Consider the following 20,381-nt stretch of genomic DNA (forward strand, 5'->3'; position numbering starts at 1 on the left):
AAAAAATGCACAGAGAGGTCCTGTGTACCCTTCACCCAGCCTCCCGCAGTGTGAACATCTGCATAACTATAGTTCAGTATCCACACCAGGAACTTGATGGTGGTACCATCCCCAGAGCCCAGATTTCATCAGTTACACGTGACTTTTCGAGAATAATCTGTCCTGGAAATTGTCCTTTCCTACTTGAGCACATTTTCTTCATATCCCCACGTGGAATATTTACTCTTAGTTCAAATCTCCCACAGCTCCGAAGTCAGAGGGCCTCCCTGGCTGTGTTCCTGACTCTGTTCCTCACTTCCTGTGTGATCGTGGGCAAATTAGACAACCTCTCTGAGCCCTGGTTTTCTCTTCTGAAGACTGACAATACTAATCTCATGGGATTTTTTTTTTTTTAACAAGGTGCTCAAGTTAGGCAGTTAAAATAATAGGCAGTCAGGAAATGTCTGTTTTCTTTTCACCCTTTCTGACGTGGAAAACCCTCTTTCTCACCAAACAATGGAGTCCTTCTCTTTTAAGTAATGTTCAAAATTAGTCTCCTCTGACATCTTCTATCCCATCTCTAGTTTCCTCAGCAACCCTGCTCTGTGTGTGTGTAACAGTTAATTCGTATGATCCTGATTATATGTTCCATGTTCCTGGTGAATGTATTTTCAATTCTATTGTTTACCTACACGGTATTTGCAGGCAGAGACCTCAGTTCTTTAATTTTACAAGTTAACATATTAGATAAGAACCTAGGTTTAGTGCCATCTGTAAAACAAGGATAACGGTGTCAACCTCAGAGGCTTTTTATAAAGATTGAAATGAAAGAATGCATAATGCCTGGAACAGACAAGCTGGAAACACGTTAGCTGTTGCTCGTGGTCATCATGGCGTCCTTCACTTGTGTTTCCTCATGGAGCTTTGTCCTTGGGCGAGGCCTCATGCTGTCACTCAGGCTAGAGTGTAGTGGTATGCAGTGCAGTGGTATTCACGGCCCACTGCAGCCTTCACCTCCTAGTCTCAAGCAATCCTCCCACCTCAGCCTCCCAAGTAGCTGGGACTACAGGCATGTGCCACCATGCCTGGCTGATTTTATTTTTATTTTTAGAGATGAGGTCTCACTTTGTTGCCCTGACTGGTCTCAAACTCCTGGGCTCAAGGGATCCTCCCACCTTGACCTCCCAAAGTATTGAGATTACAGGTGTGAGCCCCCATGCCTGGCCTTGGATTTAGATGTCTTAATCGTGATTGGTACTTCACATCCAAGAAGAAAATAAAGAGAAAGGACATTAAGGGCTATCATTGCTCCAACATTCCATTTTTTTCTACCCTGCCTTTTTTCTGCTAAGTTGGGAAAAAGATTTTAATAATAATTATCAAAGTAATACTGATGGTGATGATGATGATGATGAAAGCTAACAATTCCTGAGTTCTTACTGTGTGCCCGGAATAGGTGTAAGAACCTCACTGTGTTCACTTATCTAGTCTTCACCACAACCCTATTAAGTAGATTCCCTTCCTCCCATTTTGCAGATAAGTAGACCAAGGCACACAAGATTGTACAGCTTGCCAAAGCTGGAACTGGATTTGAAACCAGGCTTTCTATTTCCCCAAAATGGCTGGCATAAAATTTTCCTGCTGTTAGTGGTCCCGAGAGACAGAGAATGGAAAAACATTCTGTTTATTTTCATCTATTCTTTGCTTGAAGAGCATATCGAAGCCCAAAGAAGCCTGTAGTTTGTGAAGAATTGAAGCCCTGACATTAAATCAATCAGACACATTTCTCTCCTTTTAAATCCCCATCCTCAATTAAGGTGGCAATCAGATTAACCAAGATTGGCCGGAAATGGGTGAGCATCTCGAAAGCTCCAGAGCTCCAAAAGGTCAGGCCACTGACAGCTACTGATTTGTCTGTTACTTCAGGCAAGTCTCACCCACACTGTCTCCCCAGGGAGAATTCAGCTGCTGTTTAATTCTACTCCCAGTAAGATCTGTTTGGAAACTCAAATCCTGCCTCCTTCCCCAAATTCATTTTCATCAGCATTTCCTCTTGATCTCTTCAATCCTGAATCTTTCCCAGGCGAGATATAGGTCCCGGGCCCTGCAGATGTGCCCCTCTGCTGCACACCAGTCCTGCAGCCACATGGTGCTGTTTGATTTCCTTATCACCAATAAAACAAAACTAGGCTCTGCCTGTATGATTCCTGGCTTTAATTACCAAAGGCAAATTGCTGCGTCACTCAGAATAATGAAAAACTGGAAACAACAGAGAATGATTAAATAAATCAGGATCCAGTCAAAAGATGAAATAATAAGTAGCCATTAAAATTAAGTTTTGAAATATTTTCTTTTTTTTTTTTTTTTTTGAGATAGAGTCTTGCTCTTGTCGCCTAGGCTGGAGTGCAATGGCACGATCTCGGCTCATTGCAACCTCTGCCTCCTGGGTTCAAGCGATTCTCCTGCCTTAGCCTCCTGAGTAGCTGGGATTATAGGCGCCCGCCACCATGCCCGGCTAATTTTTTTGTGTATTTTTAGTAGAGACAGGGTTTTGCCATGTTGGCCAGGCTAGTCTTGAACTCCTGACCTCCTGATCCGCCTACCTTGGCCTCCCAAAGTGTTGGAATTACAGGCATGAGCCACCATGCCTGGCCAAAAAATCTTCAATAAGAAAGTAAGTGCTCACAATATAAGAAGAAATTAGGTTTTAACACTATCCTGTAGGATCCCTATTTTATGCATATATATTTAAAAATATACATAAACATGGACACAAAAACTAGAACAAATACACTGAAATTCTAATAGTTATCTTTTAATTATGTGATTCTAAGTGATGTTCATTTTCTTTTTTCCTCCGTTTTATAAATTTATACCCGTGAGCATCTATTCCTTTGAAATTCAGAAGCAAGGAAAAAGGGAAAAGAAAAGAGGGAACCATTTTGTTTTTCTTAAAATTGTCCCCATTGGAGGGTTATTGATTTTTTGTTTCATGGATTCACCAGTACTTACCAGCTGTCTCCACCCCTCATATCTCACATGTCACCTCTTCCAGGAAGCCTTCCTAGATTCATTAAACTCAGAGATTTCTTCAGTTTTATGGACTCCTTAGTCTCATTGTGACATATCCTTGACCCTTAAATGTGTACAGGTTTTGTGTCCCCAGCTAGAGAGTAAGTTCCTCGATGGCAGAACCTGTCTATTTTAAACTTCCTTCTCTTCCCCACGCCACCCAGCAAGTGCCCTGCGAACTGCTGGAGTCCATTAATGTCAGTGAACACAAGTGCCTCGTGGAAGGCACTTAAATGAGACGCACCTCTCTCTCTGAGCTTTGTTCCATTTCCTCCAATTCATTTGAAGGGGGTGTCCATGCCATTAGCCCTGGGTCAGATTTTATTGTAAATTGTTTAAAAAGAATTCCATTTGTTTTGGTAGGAACGATCAAGTCCAGCCCTTGTCTTTACAAGAAGATTATAAAGCTGAGAAAATAAATACAAACTATATTGAGCAAAAAGGCATTTTTCTTGGTGAATGGGGATGAGGGAGTTGATGTTTATAAGAAGGAAAGGAAAGGCCAGGAGGGGAGGTGACTTCCCCGAGTCTCACGCTGATCAAAGGCAGGTGAAGTCACACATCACGCCAGCTTTCCTCTAGTCCTGCTGGGCTCAGGGTACTGTATTGAGGTCAAAAGAAAATGAGACCTAGGAATTTACAGTTTATCTTGGGAGAAGAAAAGATGAGTCATGGAAATAACTTCACCTGAACAAGCAGTGGGAGAAGCTTATATAAGGTGATACAGTGCGAAGGGTGCACAGAAGTTGAGCTGGCAGAGAGCACGCTGTGCCTGTGGTCGGAGGGTGTTCTTCATGGAAGGCTTCCAGGGAGCTCAGCAGGTGTCAGGATCCGCCAGCTGTCAGGTCCATGGCGCTGACTCTCCTGCTCTTTCAACATCTCCAGCTTGTGACCAGTCCCCGTCACCCAAACATCCTCTCATTCACAGCTACGGGGCTGTGTGGCTCCCCCAATCTGCTTCTCTTCCAGCCTCCCAGACCTTCTCACTGTGGATTCTGGCTGCTGGACACAGAGTATTCCAGGAGGCAGAGCATGGGTGAGAGGACCCCCTACGGTGGAGGAAGGACTTGAAGACGAAGCAACCGTCGTCCCCACCTCTATTGGGGCATCCCTTGTTAAATCCTAAGTTGAAGGGTTGACATTTAATGCAGCACAGGCCATGCTACCTGCTTGACCATGAAGCAAACTAAATTAAATATTTGCCTTAGAGCTACATAAAGAATGAATTGAAGCGATGAGACTGGCCAGGTGCCCGGGACTGAGTGGCAGGTGTTAAGGAGGCTTCCAGCAAGGTGGCTGTGGCAAAGGAGAGCACAAGATGAATTTGAGAAATTGTTAGAGATATGTTTTTTTGAAAGTGATGGAAGAATTAGGGAAGTTTCATGGCAGAGAAGAACATGCTGTGTGACCTTGGGCAAGGCACTTAACCTCTCTGATCCTGCCTCTTTATGTGTAAAATGAGAATAATAGTATCTACTTTATGGGGTTGTTATAAGTCTTATATAAAATATTTGTAAAGTGCTTGTCCTAGTGCTTAGTGCAGAGCTGGTGGTAAATCCTAGAATTTTTTAAACTTTATTTTATTTGTAGGACCCTTATCAATGAAGAACTTTGTATCCAACAATAATAACAGCCATATTGCAAGTTACATTTTGTAGAAGAAGCAAATAAGACTGGCTGCAACAAAAGAAATTAGATACCTGCATTCTAGGTTCTTTATACAAACAGTCTGTTCTCTAAATAGTAGAATTAAATGCAAACCAAATGCTTTTAAAAGTTTGTATACCTACATGGCAATTACAATCTCCACATACTAAAAAGAACAATAACACAGAACATAGTATTCTTAATGATTATAGCACATTTAACACCTTCAGCCATCCTCTGGGTTTTTAGATCATATTGGCTGAAATTTCACATCCACATGGGCTTGCTTGGCTAAGGTCACAGTTTCAGAGAGCCTTCTGTCGTCACAAGCAAGAATTTTAAGCCCACTGTCCACTCTCAGTGCCTTAGCATCGTCAACTCATGTACCTTGTAACCCCCACAACAGGTATTTTAATTTCCACATCTTTTACTGCCATGACTATACCCTGTGCAAAAACACCACAGTGCATGATTCCTCCAAAAGTGTTGACCAGAATAGCCAGTACCTTTTTATCTGAAGTGATATGCTTAAATGCTTCTGTTACTTGATGGACTGTAGCACCACCACCAACATCAAGGAAGGTGGCTGCAGTCCCTCCCCAAACCTTTTTTTTTTTTTTTGAGACGGAGTTTTGCTCTTGTTGCCCAGGCTGGAGTGCAGTGGCACCATCTCAGCTCACTGCAACCTCCGCCTCCCGGGTTCAAGCGATTCTGCTGCCTCAGCCTCCTGAGTAGCTGGGATTACAGGTGCCCGCCATCACACCTGGCTAATTTTTGTATTTTTAGTAGAGACGGGTTTCACCATGTTGGCCAGGCTGTTCTTGACCTCCTGACCTCAGATGATGTGCCCACTTTGGCCTCCCAAAGTACTGGGATTACAGGCATGAGCCACCATGCCTGGCTCCTGAAGTTGTATTATATCCATTGTGGCCATGGCCAAACCAGCACCATTTGCTAGACAGTCTAGATTTCCACTGACGTCAGTGTAGTTGAGATCTGCCTTAGCAGCATCTTTGTCACTTTCATCTTCCTGGGTTCAGTACTATAAATCAAAGATTTTCTTTTGGTGATAGGCTGAATTAGAGTCAAAATTGATCTTTGCATCCATCACAGCACAGCTCCATCTGAATCTTCCACCGTTGGATTTATTTCTTATTATGGTTGCATCATATTTCAGAAAAAGGCTGTAAAGCTTGACCGTGTTTTCTGCTGCAGAATACACAATATTCTGGTGGAAATATGGGTGGAAATCCCATCTTCTGTTCAAGCCGGGAGAGCTTGTTCCTTTTTGATGCCTTCTACAATATCAGCAGGTTCTTTAATTGCATCAGGAGTCTCAGCAGCAACATCTGCAATGTTGACATCACCATGTGAACTTCCTGTTAATACAGGACCTTGAAATGACCTTTCCGTCACTATTGCAAAGTAGTCTTCTCCCCTGGGGTATTTTCGCTCCAATCCTTGATTGCATATTCCGCCCTTTTCTCCCATTTGCTTGGTAAACAACTTTTTCCCAATCATTTGTGAGGAAACATCTTTTGCTTCTTCTGGAGAGAAAACTGTCTTCACTCCTCCTTTGAGGCCACTTTCAAATGTTCCTTTTCCTCTACCATCCGCTAAAACCTGGCCTTCATCTCAACATCTTTTGAACCTGCTTCTTACTACTTGTGAGTCCCAGAGAACTTGCCAGCAATACTCATAGTTACAGTTTATCCTGCACATGTTCTTTCTTTCTTCTGTACCTACTTTTTTGGCAATTGCATAAGCTTCATCTGGTGACTTTGCCACACATATCCTTTGGGAACAGAGATGCCAGCTTCTTGCAATAATTCCACATTCATGTATTCATGTAGTGAGAGATTCCTGTGCTGTTGCTGCTGTACTTGGAGTCCATGGTTATTCAACAATCCAGAACCTCCTAGAGCTTGAGCAGTGGCCCACAGGGCCATCCAGGGCAGGTGGCTCCGAAGGGTGGCTGTAGCCAACAGCCGGCTGTAGAACATGGAGGCTGCCATTTCTGAGTCAGACCCATCCCCTCGGTGCCTCCCGCAGCCATACAGGCCCCTGGAATTTTTTTAGATTTTAAAATCAGCATGAGAGAGACTGGAGTGGCAATGAAGGAGAGGAAATAAATCAAAGGAAATAATGTATCTCAGTGGGCCTGGCAGGTGATGCTGGCTTACTAGTAGGGAGTTTGGGGGAAGGGACCTAGATTTTGAAAAGTATGATGTAGCGTTTGAGACTTTGTTTCAAACCGCCAATTGCCCTGAGTAGGGGGTGGCTGTGATCAAGGGGACAGCTCAGTCAGGCAAACAGGATCCAGCAAGCAGGCCAAAGAAGAAACAGGGCTGCAACGCCTAGGGATCACGGGGACCCAGATGCTGCTGGTGGCCCAGGTGAGGGTCCTGCGTCCTCTGTGGCAAGGCTGCCAGCAGCTGTAGGATCTGCTCTCACATGTTGGACAGACAAGGAGCTGGTGGCACCTTACCCTGGCTGTGTGCCGGAATTGTGTTGGAGCATTTTAAACACCTCTGGGTCCTCTTCACAGCCCAGGGGTCATTCTGATGAGCAGCCAGGATTGCGGCCACAGGCCAAGCCAGGAGCCAGCTAAGGGGGTTGGGGGAGTGAGGACAAAGCAGGCTAGAGGCCTTGGGCGGACAGGAGGAACTCTGACCCAGGCTTCCTGATGCCCGGCATGTCTGCCTGGAGAGAGACTGGTCCCAGTGAGCCGGGCCTCAGGAGCTATAGGTGTTGGCAGCCATAGAAGATGGGCTGGGCACCAAGTTCAGGAACAGGAGCCTACTGTTCTATAACAGGAACTTTCCCCCAAAGTTCCCCTGGGAGCACTGTCTTGCAAGCACCCGGAGATCCTTTGCTAAGTGCCTCATAGACTTTGACTTACTGACTTTGAAATTACTGACCTTGAAATTCATCATTGCTTTTCTGCTCAATCACACCGTCATCCCTTCATTCGACAAACCTGTATGAGCACCCCCTGCCACTACCACCAGTGGGTTGGACCCTATTCCAGCCCTGGGACACAGTGGGGACAAATGGACAAAGGTCCTATACTTGAGGAGCTTACCTTCTAGTGGGGAGATGGAGTGTAGACACGATGAACTGTGTCCATTGGTAAAAAGCACTATGAAAAGGAATAAATCAGGACAGAAAATTAAAGTGGAATGCTGGTCAGGGAAGCTCTTTCCAGCTCGGTGACATTTGGGCAGAGACCTTAGGGACATGAGAGTGGGAGGCCAGAGGACATGGGAAAGAACATTCTGGACAGGGGGTTTGGGGCAAAATGAGCCACTGAGGGAGGTCTCACCATTCTTATGGTTTTAAAGGAGGAAGCTGCCAAAATTATGTCATTGAACATTTGGTTTATTCCTACCGATTTGCCTTTTCAGTGGCAGTGCAACTACATACCAGGGAACTGGCCATATCACGTTTCCCTCTCTTCCTTAAAATAGGTATGAAAATATCAGGTAAGACAGCTCCTAGTGACAGAAGAGGATCCTTCATAAATTTACCTTCGGCTACTGTGGTTGGATCTGCCAGACACGATCTCCAGAGAGTGAAAGATGACCCGCTGGAAAGTGCTTCTGCCTTAGCAATAAAATGGCTCAGAATTAAATGATTATTTTATAGGCATATAGTTGTGAGTTAAACTCCACAATTTCTATGTATGAATACATTAAGAATAAATACCATCAGAGTGAGATTGAAGAAATATATAAAAACATATTACTTAGTGTCTAGTTACAATGAACTGTTTCTAGTTTCTTTTTAATGTCTATTATTTGTTTCTTTCCTAGCTGGGTTTTGTGGCTACTTAGAATTCACCATTGTTGGGCTGGAAGCTTTCTAGGGGTGCTTGTGGGTTCCCAGCACCCACTAAGCTGCTTTGGGACCCAGAGGCTGGGCGCTCCTGACCAAAGCTCCCCCAGCTCTCCTCTTGGAGAGGAGAACTGGGAATCTCCTGCCGTCAGCTTCGATTACCTATCCAAGAAGTGTGGACTATTGCACAGGGCCAGACAGTAAGAAATGAGAAGAGCTAGGATTTCATCCTAAGCCTGTCTGACCTCCAAGCCCAGATTCTTAACCACCATGCTCTGGTGGTTTGCAGACTCAAAGAGTGGTCCTAGGACCAGGGGCATCAGCATCCCCTGGGAACCTCAAAGAAGTGCAGAGTCTCAGGCCTCACCCCAGAGTCTAATCGGAGCTTGCATTTTAACCAGATCCCCAAGAGACTCGTGCACTCTACAGCCTGAGATGCACTGGCCTAGTGGTTCTCTTTCCACATAGCCCTCAGTTTCCCTAGCTCTGTGACAATGGTAACGCATTGCTTCCCTGGTTTTATATTTCAGAACATGGACTCTGAAGGTAGATTTTTGGGGTTCAGATTCTAGTCTGTCATTTATTAGCTGTGGCTCTAGGCAGGTAACTTAACCGCTTAATGCCTCAGTTTTCTCATCTATAAAATGGTGATAAAAATTACCTATGCTGAGGCTGGGCGCGGTGGCTCACGCCTGTAATCCCAGCACTTTGGGAGGCTGAGGCGGGTGGATCATGAGATCAGGAGATCGAGACCATCCTGGCCAACAGGGTGAAACCCCGTCTCTACTAAAAATACAAAAAATTAGCTGAGCGTGATGGCGGGTGCCTGTAGTCCCAGCTACTCTGGAGGCTGAGGCAGGAGAATAGCATGAGTCCAGGAGGCAGAACTTGCAGTGAGCAGAGACTGTGCCACTGCACTCCAGCCTGGGCGACAGAGCAAGACTCCATCTAAAAAAAAAACAAATAGTACCTATGTCCTGGGTGTGTGAACCCAGAAAATCTGAGACAGGTCTCAGTTAATTAATTTATTTATGTATTTTTACTTTGTATTTATTTATTTTTTTGAGAAGGAGTCTCACTCTGTCATGCAGGCTGGAGTGCAGTGGCGTGATTTTGGCTCACTGCAACCTCTGCCTCCCAGATTCAAGCGATTCTTGTGCCTCTGCCTCCTGAATAGCTGGGCTTACAGGAGCATGCTGCCATGCCATTCTACTTTTTTTGTATTTTTAGTAGAGAAGGAGTTTCACCATGTTGGCCAGGCTGATCTCGAACTCCTGACCTCAAGTGGTCCACCTGTCTTGACCTCCCAAAGTGTTGGGATTACAGGCGTGAGCCACCATGCCCGGCCAGTCTCAGTGAATTTAGAAAGTTTATTTTGCCAGGCTGAGGACGCACCCGTGACACAGCCTCAGGAGGTCCTGACGACATGTGCCCAAGGTGGTCGGGGCACAACTTGGTTTTATCCATTTTAGGGAGACATGAGACATCAATCAATATATGTAAGATGTACATTGGTTCAGTTCAGAAAGGTGGGACAACTTGAGGCGAAGGCAGGACAACTCAAAATGGAGAAGGGGCTTCTAGGCCATAGGTAGATAAAAGATAAATGGTTGCATTTTTTTGAGTTTCTGATTAGCCTCTTCAAATGAGGCCATCAGATATACATTTATCTCAGTGAGCAGAGGGGTGACTTAGAATAGAATGGGAGGCAGGTTGGCCCTAAGCAGTTCCCAGCTTGACTTTTCCCTTCAGCTTAGTGATTTGGGGGCCCCAAGATTTATTTTCCTTTCACAGGTTGTTGTAAGGATTACAAAAGTTGGTGCTTGTGAAGTATGTTAGAGCTGTGCCTGACTCACAGGGAATAAGGCACCCACTGTCTTTCTCACTGCCATGAACCCTACCCCCTCCCTTCTTGTATCTCTCTTCTGGGAAGCCTTCCCCAACTATCAGAGCTCAAGATAATTTCTCTTTTTTTAGATTCTATGGCAAATGATCTGGGATTTTCATCATAAAACTGTAACTTAGGGCAAATCTGTTATTGTATTGATAAGGAAACTTAAGGTCGAATGATGGAATTGGGCCTGGAACTCAAAGGTGGAATGAGAGAAGCAGGACTTAAACACCAGTACGCTTTAAACTCTAAAATTAGGGCTGTTCCCAATGTGATACATTTATAGTATTATATTCCTTACTATTTCCCACCTGTTTTTAAAGTAGGTAATAAATGTCTTGAAAAAAGCATAATTAAAATATTCATCACAATGATTTCATTTATTGATTGATTGATTGATTGATTGAGACGGAATCTCCTTCTGTTGCCCAGGCTGGAGTGCAGTAGCACAATCTCAGCTCGCTCCATCCTCCACCTCCCTGGCTCAAGCGATTCTCCTGCTTCAGCCTTCCGAGTAGCTGGGACTACAGGCCTGTGCCACCACACCTGACTAATTATTATATTTTTAGTAGAAACAGGATTTCACCATGTTGGCCAGGCTGGTCTAGAACTTGTGACCTCAAGTGATTCGCCTGCCTCAGCCTCCCAAAGTGCTGGGATTACAGGCATGAGTCACCACACTTGGCCAAAAGGAGGGTGCTGGTGGCTGTTGACTTTTCAGAATATATTTATTTGTGCTATGAATCTGGTATAGGGGGATTTAGTATGCCTGGCTTCGTATATTTATTTGTCCTTGGAGCCTTTTTCTGGGAAACGCTTGTTAGCATCACACAGCTAGTGTTTCATGGAACACAGTTTGGGGACTGTGGCTCTGCTCTCCAGAGCATCTGCTCTCCTACCCCATGTACTGTTTCTTTTTTTTTGAAGACTCTAGCATACAGTATGTAGCTTTTTCAGATTGGCTTCTTTCCCTTGGTAATATACATTTAAGTTTCCTCCATGTCTTTTCATGGCTTGATAGCTCATTTCTTTTTAGTGCTGGATAATATTCCATAGTCTGGATGTACCACAGTTTATTCACCCACTGCAGGACATCTTGGTTGCTTCCAAGTTTTGGCAATTCTAAATAAAGCTGCGGTAAATATCCATGTGCAGGTTTTTGTGTAGACATAGTTTTCATTTCCTTTGGGTAAATACCAAGGGGTGTGATTGCTGGATCGTATGGAAAGAGTTTATTTAATTTTGTAGGAAGCTGCCAAACTGTCTTCCAAAGTGGCTGTACCAGTTTGCATTCCCACCGGCAATGAACGAGGGTTCCTGCTGCTCCACACCCCTGCCAGCATGCACTGTTGTCAGTGTTCTGGATCTGGGCCGTTCTAATAGGTGTGGAGTGTTATCTCATTGTTTTAATTTACATTTCCTGGATGATATATGATATGGAACATCTTTTCATAGGCTTATTTGCCATCTGCATATCGCCTTTGGTGCGATGTCTATTAAGGTTTCAGGCCATTGATTGATTGATTGATTGATTGAGACAGAGTCTTGCTCTGTCTCCCAGGCTGGAGTGCAGTGACATGATCTTGGCTCACTGCAACCTCCGCCTCCTGGGTTCAAGTGATTCTGCTACCTCAGCTGCCCGAGTAGCTGGGATTACAAGCATACACCACCACACCCGGCTAATTTTTGTATCTTTATTAGAGACAGGGTTTTCCAGGCTGGTCTCGAACTCCTGACCTCAAATGATCCGCCTGCCTCAGCCTCCCAAAGTGCTGAGATTACAGGCATGAGCCACCCTGCCTGGCCCCATTTTTAATTGGGTTGTTTTCTTTTTCTTTTTTTTTTTTTTTGAGACGGAGTCTTGCTCTGCCGCCCAGGCTGGAGTGCAGTGGCCGGGTCTCAGCTCACTGCAAGCTCCGCCTCCTGGGTTTACGCCATTCTCCTGCCTCAGCCTCCCAAGCAGCTGGGACTACAGGCGCCCGCCATGTCGCCCGGCTAGTTTTTTGTATTTTTAGTAGAGACGGGGTTTCACCATGTTAGCCAGGATGGTCTCGATCTCCTGACCTCGTGATCCGCCCGTCTCGGCCTCCCAAAGTGCTGGGATTACAGGCTTGAGCCACCGCGCCCGGCCTGGGTTGTTTTCTTATTGTTTAGTTTTAAGTGTTTGTATTAGTCCATTCTCATGCTGTTAAGGAAGACATACCTGAGACTGGGTAATTTATAAAGGAAAGAGCTTTAATTGACTCACAGTTCAGCATGGCTGGGGAGGCCTCAGGAAACTTACAATTATGGCAGAAGGGGAAGCAAACATGTCCTTAGTCACATGGCAGCAGCGAAGAGAAGTACAGAGTGAAGCGGGGAAAAGCCCCTCATAAAACCACCAGATCTCACGAGAACTCATTCACTATCACAAGAATAGCATGAGGGTAACTGTCCCCATGATTAAATTACCTCGCCCCAGGTCCCTCCCATGACACGTGGGGATTATGGGAACTACAAGATGAGATTTGGGTAGAGACACAGCCAAACTATGTCCAGAGTTCCTTATGTTTTGAAGACCACACACACACACACACACACACACACACACATTCTTTATTAGCTGTCTTCTACAAATACTTTCTCCCAGTCTATGACTTTTTATTCTCTTGATAGCACCTTTTGAAGAACAGGAATTTTTTTTTTTTTTTTGAGATGGAGTCTCGCTCTGTTGCCCAGGTTGGAGTGCAGTGGCGTGATCTCAGCTCACTGCAACCTCCATCTCTCGGGTTCAAGTGATTCTCCTGCCTCAGCCTCCCGAGTAGCTGGGACTACAGGTGCCCGCCACCACGGCCAGCTAGTTTTTGTATTTTTAGTAGAGACGAGGTTTCACCGTGTTGGCCAGGCTGGTCTTGAACTCCTGACCTCAAGTGATCCACCTACATCCGCCTCCCAAAGTGCTGGAATTACAGGCTTGAGCCACCACACCCAGCCAAAGAGCAGGAATTTTTAATCTTCATGAATTCCATTTTATCAGTTCTTTCTGTCATGGATTGTGCCCTTGGTTTTTTATCTAAGAAGTCATCAGAGAAAGCAAAGGTCATCTAGGCTTTTTCCTATGTTATCTTCAAGAAGTTTGATAGCTTTGTGTTTGACATTTAGGTGAATGATCCATTTTGAGTAAGCTTCTGTGCAGGGTGTAAGGGCTGTGTCTACATTCATTTTTTTGCACGTGGATGTCCAACTGATCCACCTGTCAGTTCTTTCACTAGAAGCACTCTGCCTTGATTGCTGTAGCTTCCTCGTGCATGCGTCAGTCCCTTAAGTTTCACTTCCTCTTCCCCTACCATACAGCAGCCACTCCACTAGTGGCCTTCCAATGGCAAGTCCCATGGATTCTCTCCAGCATGCCTCTTGTTTGTGACTCCATTCTGTTGTGTGACCTCATGTTTGTGTCACCTTTGCATTGGGGTTTGTAGAGTTGGTGCTGAGGTTCTGGCTTTGGGAAGGTGACCTGACAGGAATGCAGGTTGAGGTCAGGGTGTCATTACTTGCAAGTGCATACAGCTGCCTTGGGGAAGTGGCATGTGTTTCAGACCCACAGTATTCTGAAGGTGTGTACTGTGATTCTCACTTCTTATGCCTTTGGACGGGCCTTGGTCACTGTGGCCAAGCAAGTGGTCAATGGGATAGCCCTGCTAAGATGTACCAAGCCTGCATGGACCAGCTGGCATGGATGGAAGGGCTCAATAGCACTGGGCCTGGGGGGAAGCAGAAAGGGGTGGGCAGCTTCCAGAACCTTCCTGAGGCCTGACAGTCCTGGCCCTGCTGTAGGTGCTTTGTAGCCCTGGACTGGCTCTGGACTCCTACCAGCCCTGTGGGATAGCCCTAGCCCTGTTATAGAGATAGGACACCCTGCACAGAGAATGTTGTTACTTGCTCCAAGTCACAGTTTAGGAAGTGGCAGTGCCAGGATTTGACCTGAGAGCCCATGCTGTTGGCCACACTGCCTCCCTAGCCCCTCAAAGGGTCTGATGAGGTTAGGAAGAAAGGAAAGACAAGAGGGAGGTGTTGGGGAGTAAGCCGGGAAGACCTCACCTTCCCCTCTTGTTCTTTAGGCCTTCTTACCTCCTCTCTACTGGTCCAGAAAGGCCCTGGGGCCCTGCCTGGGGCTGGTTCCCACCATGGACCCTGCATGGTGGTAGCTCCTGGAGGCCTCTGTGCTGGAGAAGGTGCCTTCCCTGGAGGGCCTGTGGACCAGAGAGGAAGGATGTAGCAAGGGGTGGCCTGAGGAGCTCCCCTTCTGGAATACAAGAGAGCAGGAGGCAGCAGCCTATCTGGTTTTCGTTTGAGAAGAACAGAGTCGGTGTCCCCAGACCAGGACTGTCCCGGCCTGATGCCTCAGGGAATCCTCTCCAGCTGGACTAGCTGCACTGACAACCCCACAGCCCCTTGGGGCGCTATGTGGAAGTTTCTATCGCGAGTACCCAGGATGGTATTGAGCTTTCTCCTTGACAAGCCTGGGTTCTAGCAGCTGTGAGCTTGGCCTCTGTCTAGCGCAGGCCTTGGCTCACAGGCCCTTCAGAAAGTTTCAAGGGAGGAACTGACACTACAATTTTTTTAGTCCTAACTTCCCCATGTTCCTATTTCCTCACCCCCTGAAAAGGCAAAGGGCCAGTGTTCCTGGTTTAGGGACTGTGACAAGGGAGGCTGCTGGGAGAGGTGGAGCATGTGCTATCTGGGCACCTTGGAAAGACGCATCCTGGCAACTGCGCCAGGCAGAAGACTGGGCAGCTGCAGGTTTAAACCCTGGGCTTCCAGGCCCAAGAAGGGGGACTGGGCCCTGGGGAGCTGTCCCATCACAAGAAATAACCCTGGATGCCAACCACCCAGAACCCTAACACCTTTTCTCAGGCAGGGGCAGGGAGGGGTAAGGAGATGCCAGGAATGAGGTCGGGCAAGGAGGCTAAGCCTGGAGAGCCTGGGCATGCAGCCCGCCCACTGGTCTGCCTGGTCCCTTCCATGCTGGGGTGGGTGGAGGCTGAGGGTGGTGGAGGGGATCACAAATAAGTTATCTGCCCCTGGGCTCTTGCCATCCTCTTGGTGCCCCATGGCTACTCCAAGGATGTGCCCATCCCCAAACCCAAATCACCCCAGAGCCGAAACTGCTGCTCTTTCCTCCTGAGTGGCACCCACCCACCCCCCGCCAATCAAAACTCCCAAAGAACTCTTTTCTCTGCCCTGTGTAAACCTCTTTTGTGATTAAAGTAATTCCTAATGAAGGAACACATTCTTTTCTGAATGATCTGTAGGCTTAATCTTCCCAGGGCATATTTGCATTTCAAGTGGTGCGCTTGTACAGATAGAATTCATCTGTAATTGGCAGAATGAAGGGGCGCTTACTGCAGGGGAGGGAGGAGGTGGACTTTCCCACGCCCCCTGGGCCCCTCCCTGATGTCCTCTTCTCTCCTCCTCCACGCCCATCCCCTCAGTGAGGGGTGGAGCTGGGTGGATTTGGAGGTTGACTGAAGAAGTGCAATGGCTATTATTCCTTTACTAATTGAAACTTTTTATGGTGAGACCTAGAGTTGCCAGCTTCTAATTTTGCGGGTTTGTTTTTATCACTGGTTTCCTAACACCATCACTTCACAGCACCAAAACATGAAGGAGGAGGTCACTTCAGTCTTCTCAATGGAGTAAATTTAGCTTTACACAAATATACCACAGGGTTGTCAGATTTTTCATTTTGCTACAGATTGGTGCAAACCTCACTGGGGTCTGGCATTTGAGAACCACAAACTGGATGGCCCTCAAGGCCCTGCCCAACTCTAAAAGGCTGCAGTTTTCAAATTCCACCGTCACACTGCGTTAAAGATGTATCGTCAAATGTGAATCATTGATGATGATGTCCATTTATCATAGTTGCACATAACTTTCTATAATGGAAATGGCTCCAGGAGATAGGACAATAGAGGGAGACTGAAGAGCAGGGAATAAAGAAAGTTAGGAGCAAACCAGGGGGCAGATCGGGAAGAACACCTGCCCCCCAAATCTGAATCCATCTTCCCAGGGTGCTCTGTTAGATTCCTGAGCTGCAGAAGGCACTTTCATATTCCTGTCCCGGAAACGTGTGTGTGTGTGTGTGTGTGTGTGTGTGTGTGTAACAGCACAGTAGGTGGGCACAGCACCTGACCTTTATGTAAGTTCCCACCCACGAAGCCTCACCCCTTAAAATGCTCCCTGTGGCCTGGCCTTGCATATGACCCTGTGCCCAACCCCCAAACAAAAGACATGAAGATGCCAGAATGGCACATGGCAGATGTCTTAGAATGTGGGGACGGGGGACAATGAGAGATGCCAACTCTGAGAGGACAAGGTCCCGAGCCCTCCAAGGAAGGGGCCTGTTTCCAGCCTTGGTTTGTTTCTTCACAGGTCGCCCCAGCCCTGGCTCCCAGATTTTCTGGACCTGACCAGGAGGCTTTGCTCACAGTTTTTCTCATTCTCATTCCAGGTGTGTGTGGCTGCTGCAGTGCCCTACGCCCCAGGTACAAAAGGCTGGTTGACAACATCTTCCCTGAGGATCCCGAGGTGGGTCACGTCTCTGGCAGGCGTCGTGGCTCTCACGGTCCAGGCAGGGCCTCTGACGGGGGCAGCTTGGAAGCCAGGCCTCCTGCTGGGGTGGGGGGGAAGGCAGGCCCTGTCAGGGTCCCCGGGCACTGAGCCTTCCCAGAGAAACTGGAACCTGGGCCACACCACCTGGGCAGGGGTGAGAGGCTGCTAGGGACATGAAGGATGAGGGCATTTGGATCCGCAGAAGGCAGCTGAAAGTGCATCTCGGTATGCTTGTGGCCATCACTGTCCAACCGAGACATCTTTCTCCTGCGTGTCTCTGCGTGATTGCCCCTGGAGCTGCTAACTCTGAGTGATCGTAGCTCCCTGCTGCTCAGTGTGAGGACTCCCCTGTCTTGGGTTGGGCTCAGGAGCCCAGGTCTTTCCCCCTGGCTGCCACCCTCTGTGTCTGCCAGGTGTCTAGGGGCGTACACACAACTGGCCTGGCCTCCAAGCCACCTCTCCACCCGTCAGGCTGTTTTGTGGGTTGTGGTCTGGGAAACATTGGGATCTGATGTACTTGACTTGCTCTCTGGGAACCAATGGCCTGTCTTGATGGGAGCATCCTCTGTAGAGCTCCCTAAGAGCTGCAGAGCTGCCTTCGTCCTGTGTGTGCCTCGGTGCCGGCTCTCCAACATTTGGGGTGTTTGTTTGTTTGTTTGTTTGTTTTTTGAGGGGAAGGAGTCTCGCTCTGTCGCCAGGCTGGAGTGCAGTACCACGATCTTGGCTCACTGCAATCTCTGACTCCCTGGTTTAAGAGATTCTCCTGCCTCAGCCTCCTAAGCAGCTGGGATTACAGGCATGTGCCACCATGCCCAGCTAATTTTTTGTACTTTAATTAGAGATGGGATTTCACCATGTTGGCCAGGATGGTCTCGATCTCGTGACCTTGTGATCCGCCTGCCTTAGGCTCCCAAAGTGCTGGGATTACAGGTGTGAGCCACCGCGCCCGGCTTGGATGGCTTTTAATGATGCTGTATCATCTATTCTTAGACACACACACACACGGTGTGTATATATATACACACCCATACGCACACACATGTATGCATTCATGTATATATATCCATACACATGCACACACATATAAACATTATACATTTGTATCACTTGCTATTCTTTTTTTTTTTTCCCCCTCTGAGATGAAGTCTCGCTCTGTCGCCCAGGCTAGAATGCAATGGCGTGATCTCGGCTTGCTGTAAACTCCACTCCCCGGGTTCAAGCAATTCTCCTGCCTCAGCCTCCTGAGTAGCTGAGATTACAGGCACTCGCCACCATGCCTGGCTAATTTTCATATTTTTAGTAAAGACAGGGTTTCACCATGTTGGCCAGGCTGGTCTCAAACTCGTGATCTGCCCACCTCAGCCTCCCAAAGTGCTGGGATTGTAGGTGTGAGCTTATAACTAAAACTATGTTTTAATCATCTGCCTGTCACTGAAACCCACATGTGGCCTGGCACATCCATAAAGGGCACTCTGTAAATGCTGATTCAGTCGAATGATTATTTTTCTCTAGACTTGAACTCGTCTAGCCGTAGTGTGGCCACAGTGAGCACAAGTTGTTTTCTCCTGCAGGATGGACTGGTGAAGACCAACATGGAGAAGCTGACCTTCTATGCTCTCTCAGCTCCAGAAAAGCTTGATCGTATTGGCGCCTACCTCTCTGAGAGGCTCATCCGTGATGTGGGTCGCCATCGATATGGGTAAGTAGTTTGGAAGGGAGGGAGGGAGAATGTCAGGAACTATATTGTTAGGCTAAACATAGGGTCCTTTTAAGAAAATGATGGCCAGGCAGAGTCGCTCACACCTGTAATCCCAGCACTTCGGGAGGTCAAGGTGGGAGGATCACTAAGTTCAAGACTAGCCTGGGCAACATAGCAAGATTCCATCTCTACAAAAAATTTAAAAATTAGGCAGGTGTGGTGGTGCACACCTGTAGTGCCAGCTACTTGGGAGGCTGAGGCAGAAGGATCACTTGAGCCCAGAAGGTCGAGGCTGCAGGGAACCATGATTGTGCCACTGCATTCCAACCTGGGTGACTCTCAGAGTAAGACTTTGTCTCAAAAAAAGAAAAAAAAAAAAAAGAAATAGATTATCAAACAGACCAAGAAAACTGGGGACTGGGGCTAAGGAGTATATCCCCTGTGATCTTCCAAAGGCAGGTGATGCTGCTGCCGAGGTTTGGGAAGAAGAAGGTGTTGGCTTCCTACAGCACCTCTTCCAGCATCCATTCTCTCTTGTGTTTCCATACAGAAGCCCTCCTACAGTCTGGGGCCTTAATAAAAATTGAGGCTATGATTGCACCGCCATCGTCATCCAACCTATCCTGCCTTATCCCACTTACTGTCTTGAAAACTAAGGAGGAGTCATCTACATTCTAATAAGAAGACAGAGTTAAGGGCAATTTGTCCATTAAAAATACACTTAGGTGAAATATTTGTCAACCTTCTGAAAGAGAAGGGCTTTCTATGTTTAAAGAGTGAAGAACTCTTAAAGCAAGTGACTGATCAATAGACTTAACTGTTGAAAAATTTAAATATTTTGATGTCAATAAAGAAGCACTCAGACCAGGCACAGTGGCTCACACCTATAATCCCAGCAATTTGGGAGGCCGAAGGGGGAGGGTCACTGAGCCCAGGAATTCAAAACCAGCCTGGGCAACATACTGCCCATCTCTACAAAAAATAAACAAAAATGAGCTGGGCGTGGTGGTATGCACCTGTAGTCCCAGCTACTCAGAAAGCTGAGGTAGGAGGATGGCTTGAGCCAGGAGGTCAAGGCTGCCGTGAGCTGTGTGTGCGCCACTGCACTGTAGCCTGGGCGACAGATAGAGACTCTGTCTCAAAAAGTAAAAAAGAAAGAAAAGAAAGAAGAAACACTCAAAGTTTAAGAGACAAACAACAAAAAAGTATATTTGAAAATTAAGACAAAGGATTCAAACTTATATATTAGTAGCTCATACCAAATAATGGGTGGAGTGGAGAAACTGAGATACTAAGAGATTTGAGGCAAGGGCCACAGACAAGTGACTTACAGGAGAGGAGAGAGAACTTGCCACACACGTGGGATGACACCCAACAGACTTGTGATCAAAGGTACATAATGAAATATTAAGATACTAACTTATTAAATTCATCATAAAGGAAATATAATTTCCAGTATTAACCAATAGATGGCAAAATGGGAGGCATTTTCATTCTTTTCTAGAAAGAGTACAAATTGGTTGAAACTCTCTAGAAAGTAATTTTGAAATAATGTGTCAAGAGCTTTAAAAACACTTATGCCCTTAGACTCAGTAATTCCATTTCTATTTGTTGATCCCAAAGAATCCTTTTTTTTTTTTTTTTGAGACAAGGTCTTGCTGTGTC

General features: G+C 46.6%; 1 protein-coding gene and 1 pseudogene across 1 annotated transcript in view; one reads left to right on the forward strand and one right to left on the reverse strand.

The window, feature by feature from the left end:
• Positions 1–20,381, forward strand: part of EFR3B (EFR3 homolog B) — a 112,291-nt gene that overhangs the window by 32,318 nt on the left and 59,592 nt on the right. The window contains exons 2-3 of the mRNA XM_033176453.1: positions 16,917–16,993; positions 18,589–18,716. Of these exons, the coding sequence (XP_033032344.1) occupies positions 16,917–16,993; positions 18,589–18,716 (205 nt within the window). The remainder of the gene's footprint in view (positions 1–16,916; positions 16,994–18,588; positions 18,717–20,381) is intronic.
• On the reverse strand, positions 4,949–6,713 carry LOC117062674 (annotated as a pseudogene).

The sequence above is a fragment of the Trachypithecus francoisi genome, unplaced genomic scaffold, assembly GCF_009764315.1.
Source record: "Trachypithecus francoisi isolate TF-2019V2 unplaced genomic scaffold, Tfra_2.0 Lachesis_group17, whole genome shotgun sequence".
NCBI classification, from domain to species: domain Eukaryota; kingdom Metazoa; phylum Chordata; class Mammalia; order Primates; family Cercopithecidae; genus Trachypithecus; species Trachypithecus francoisi.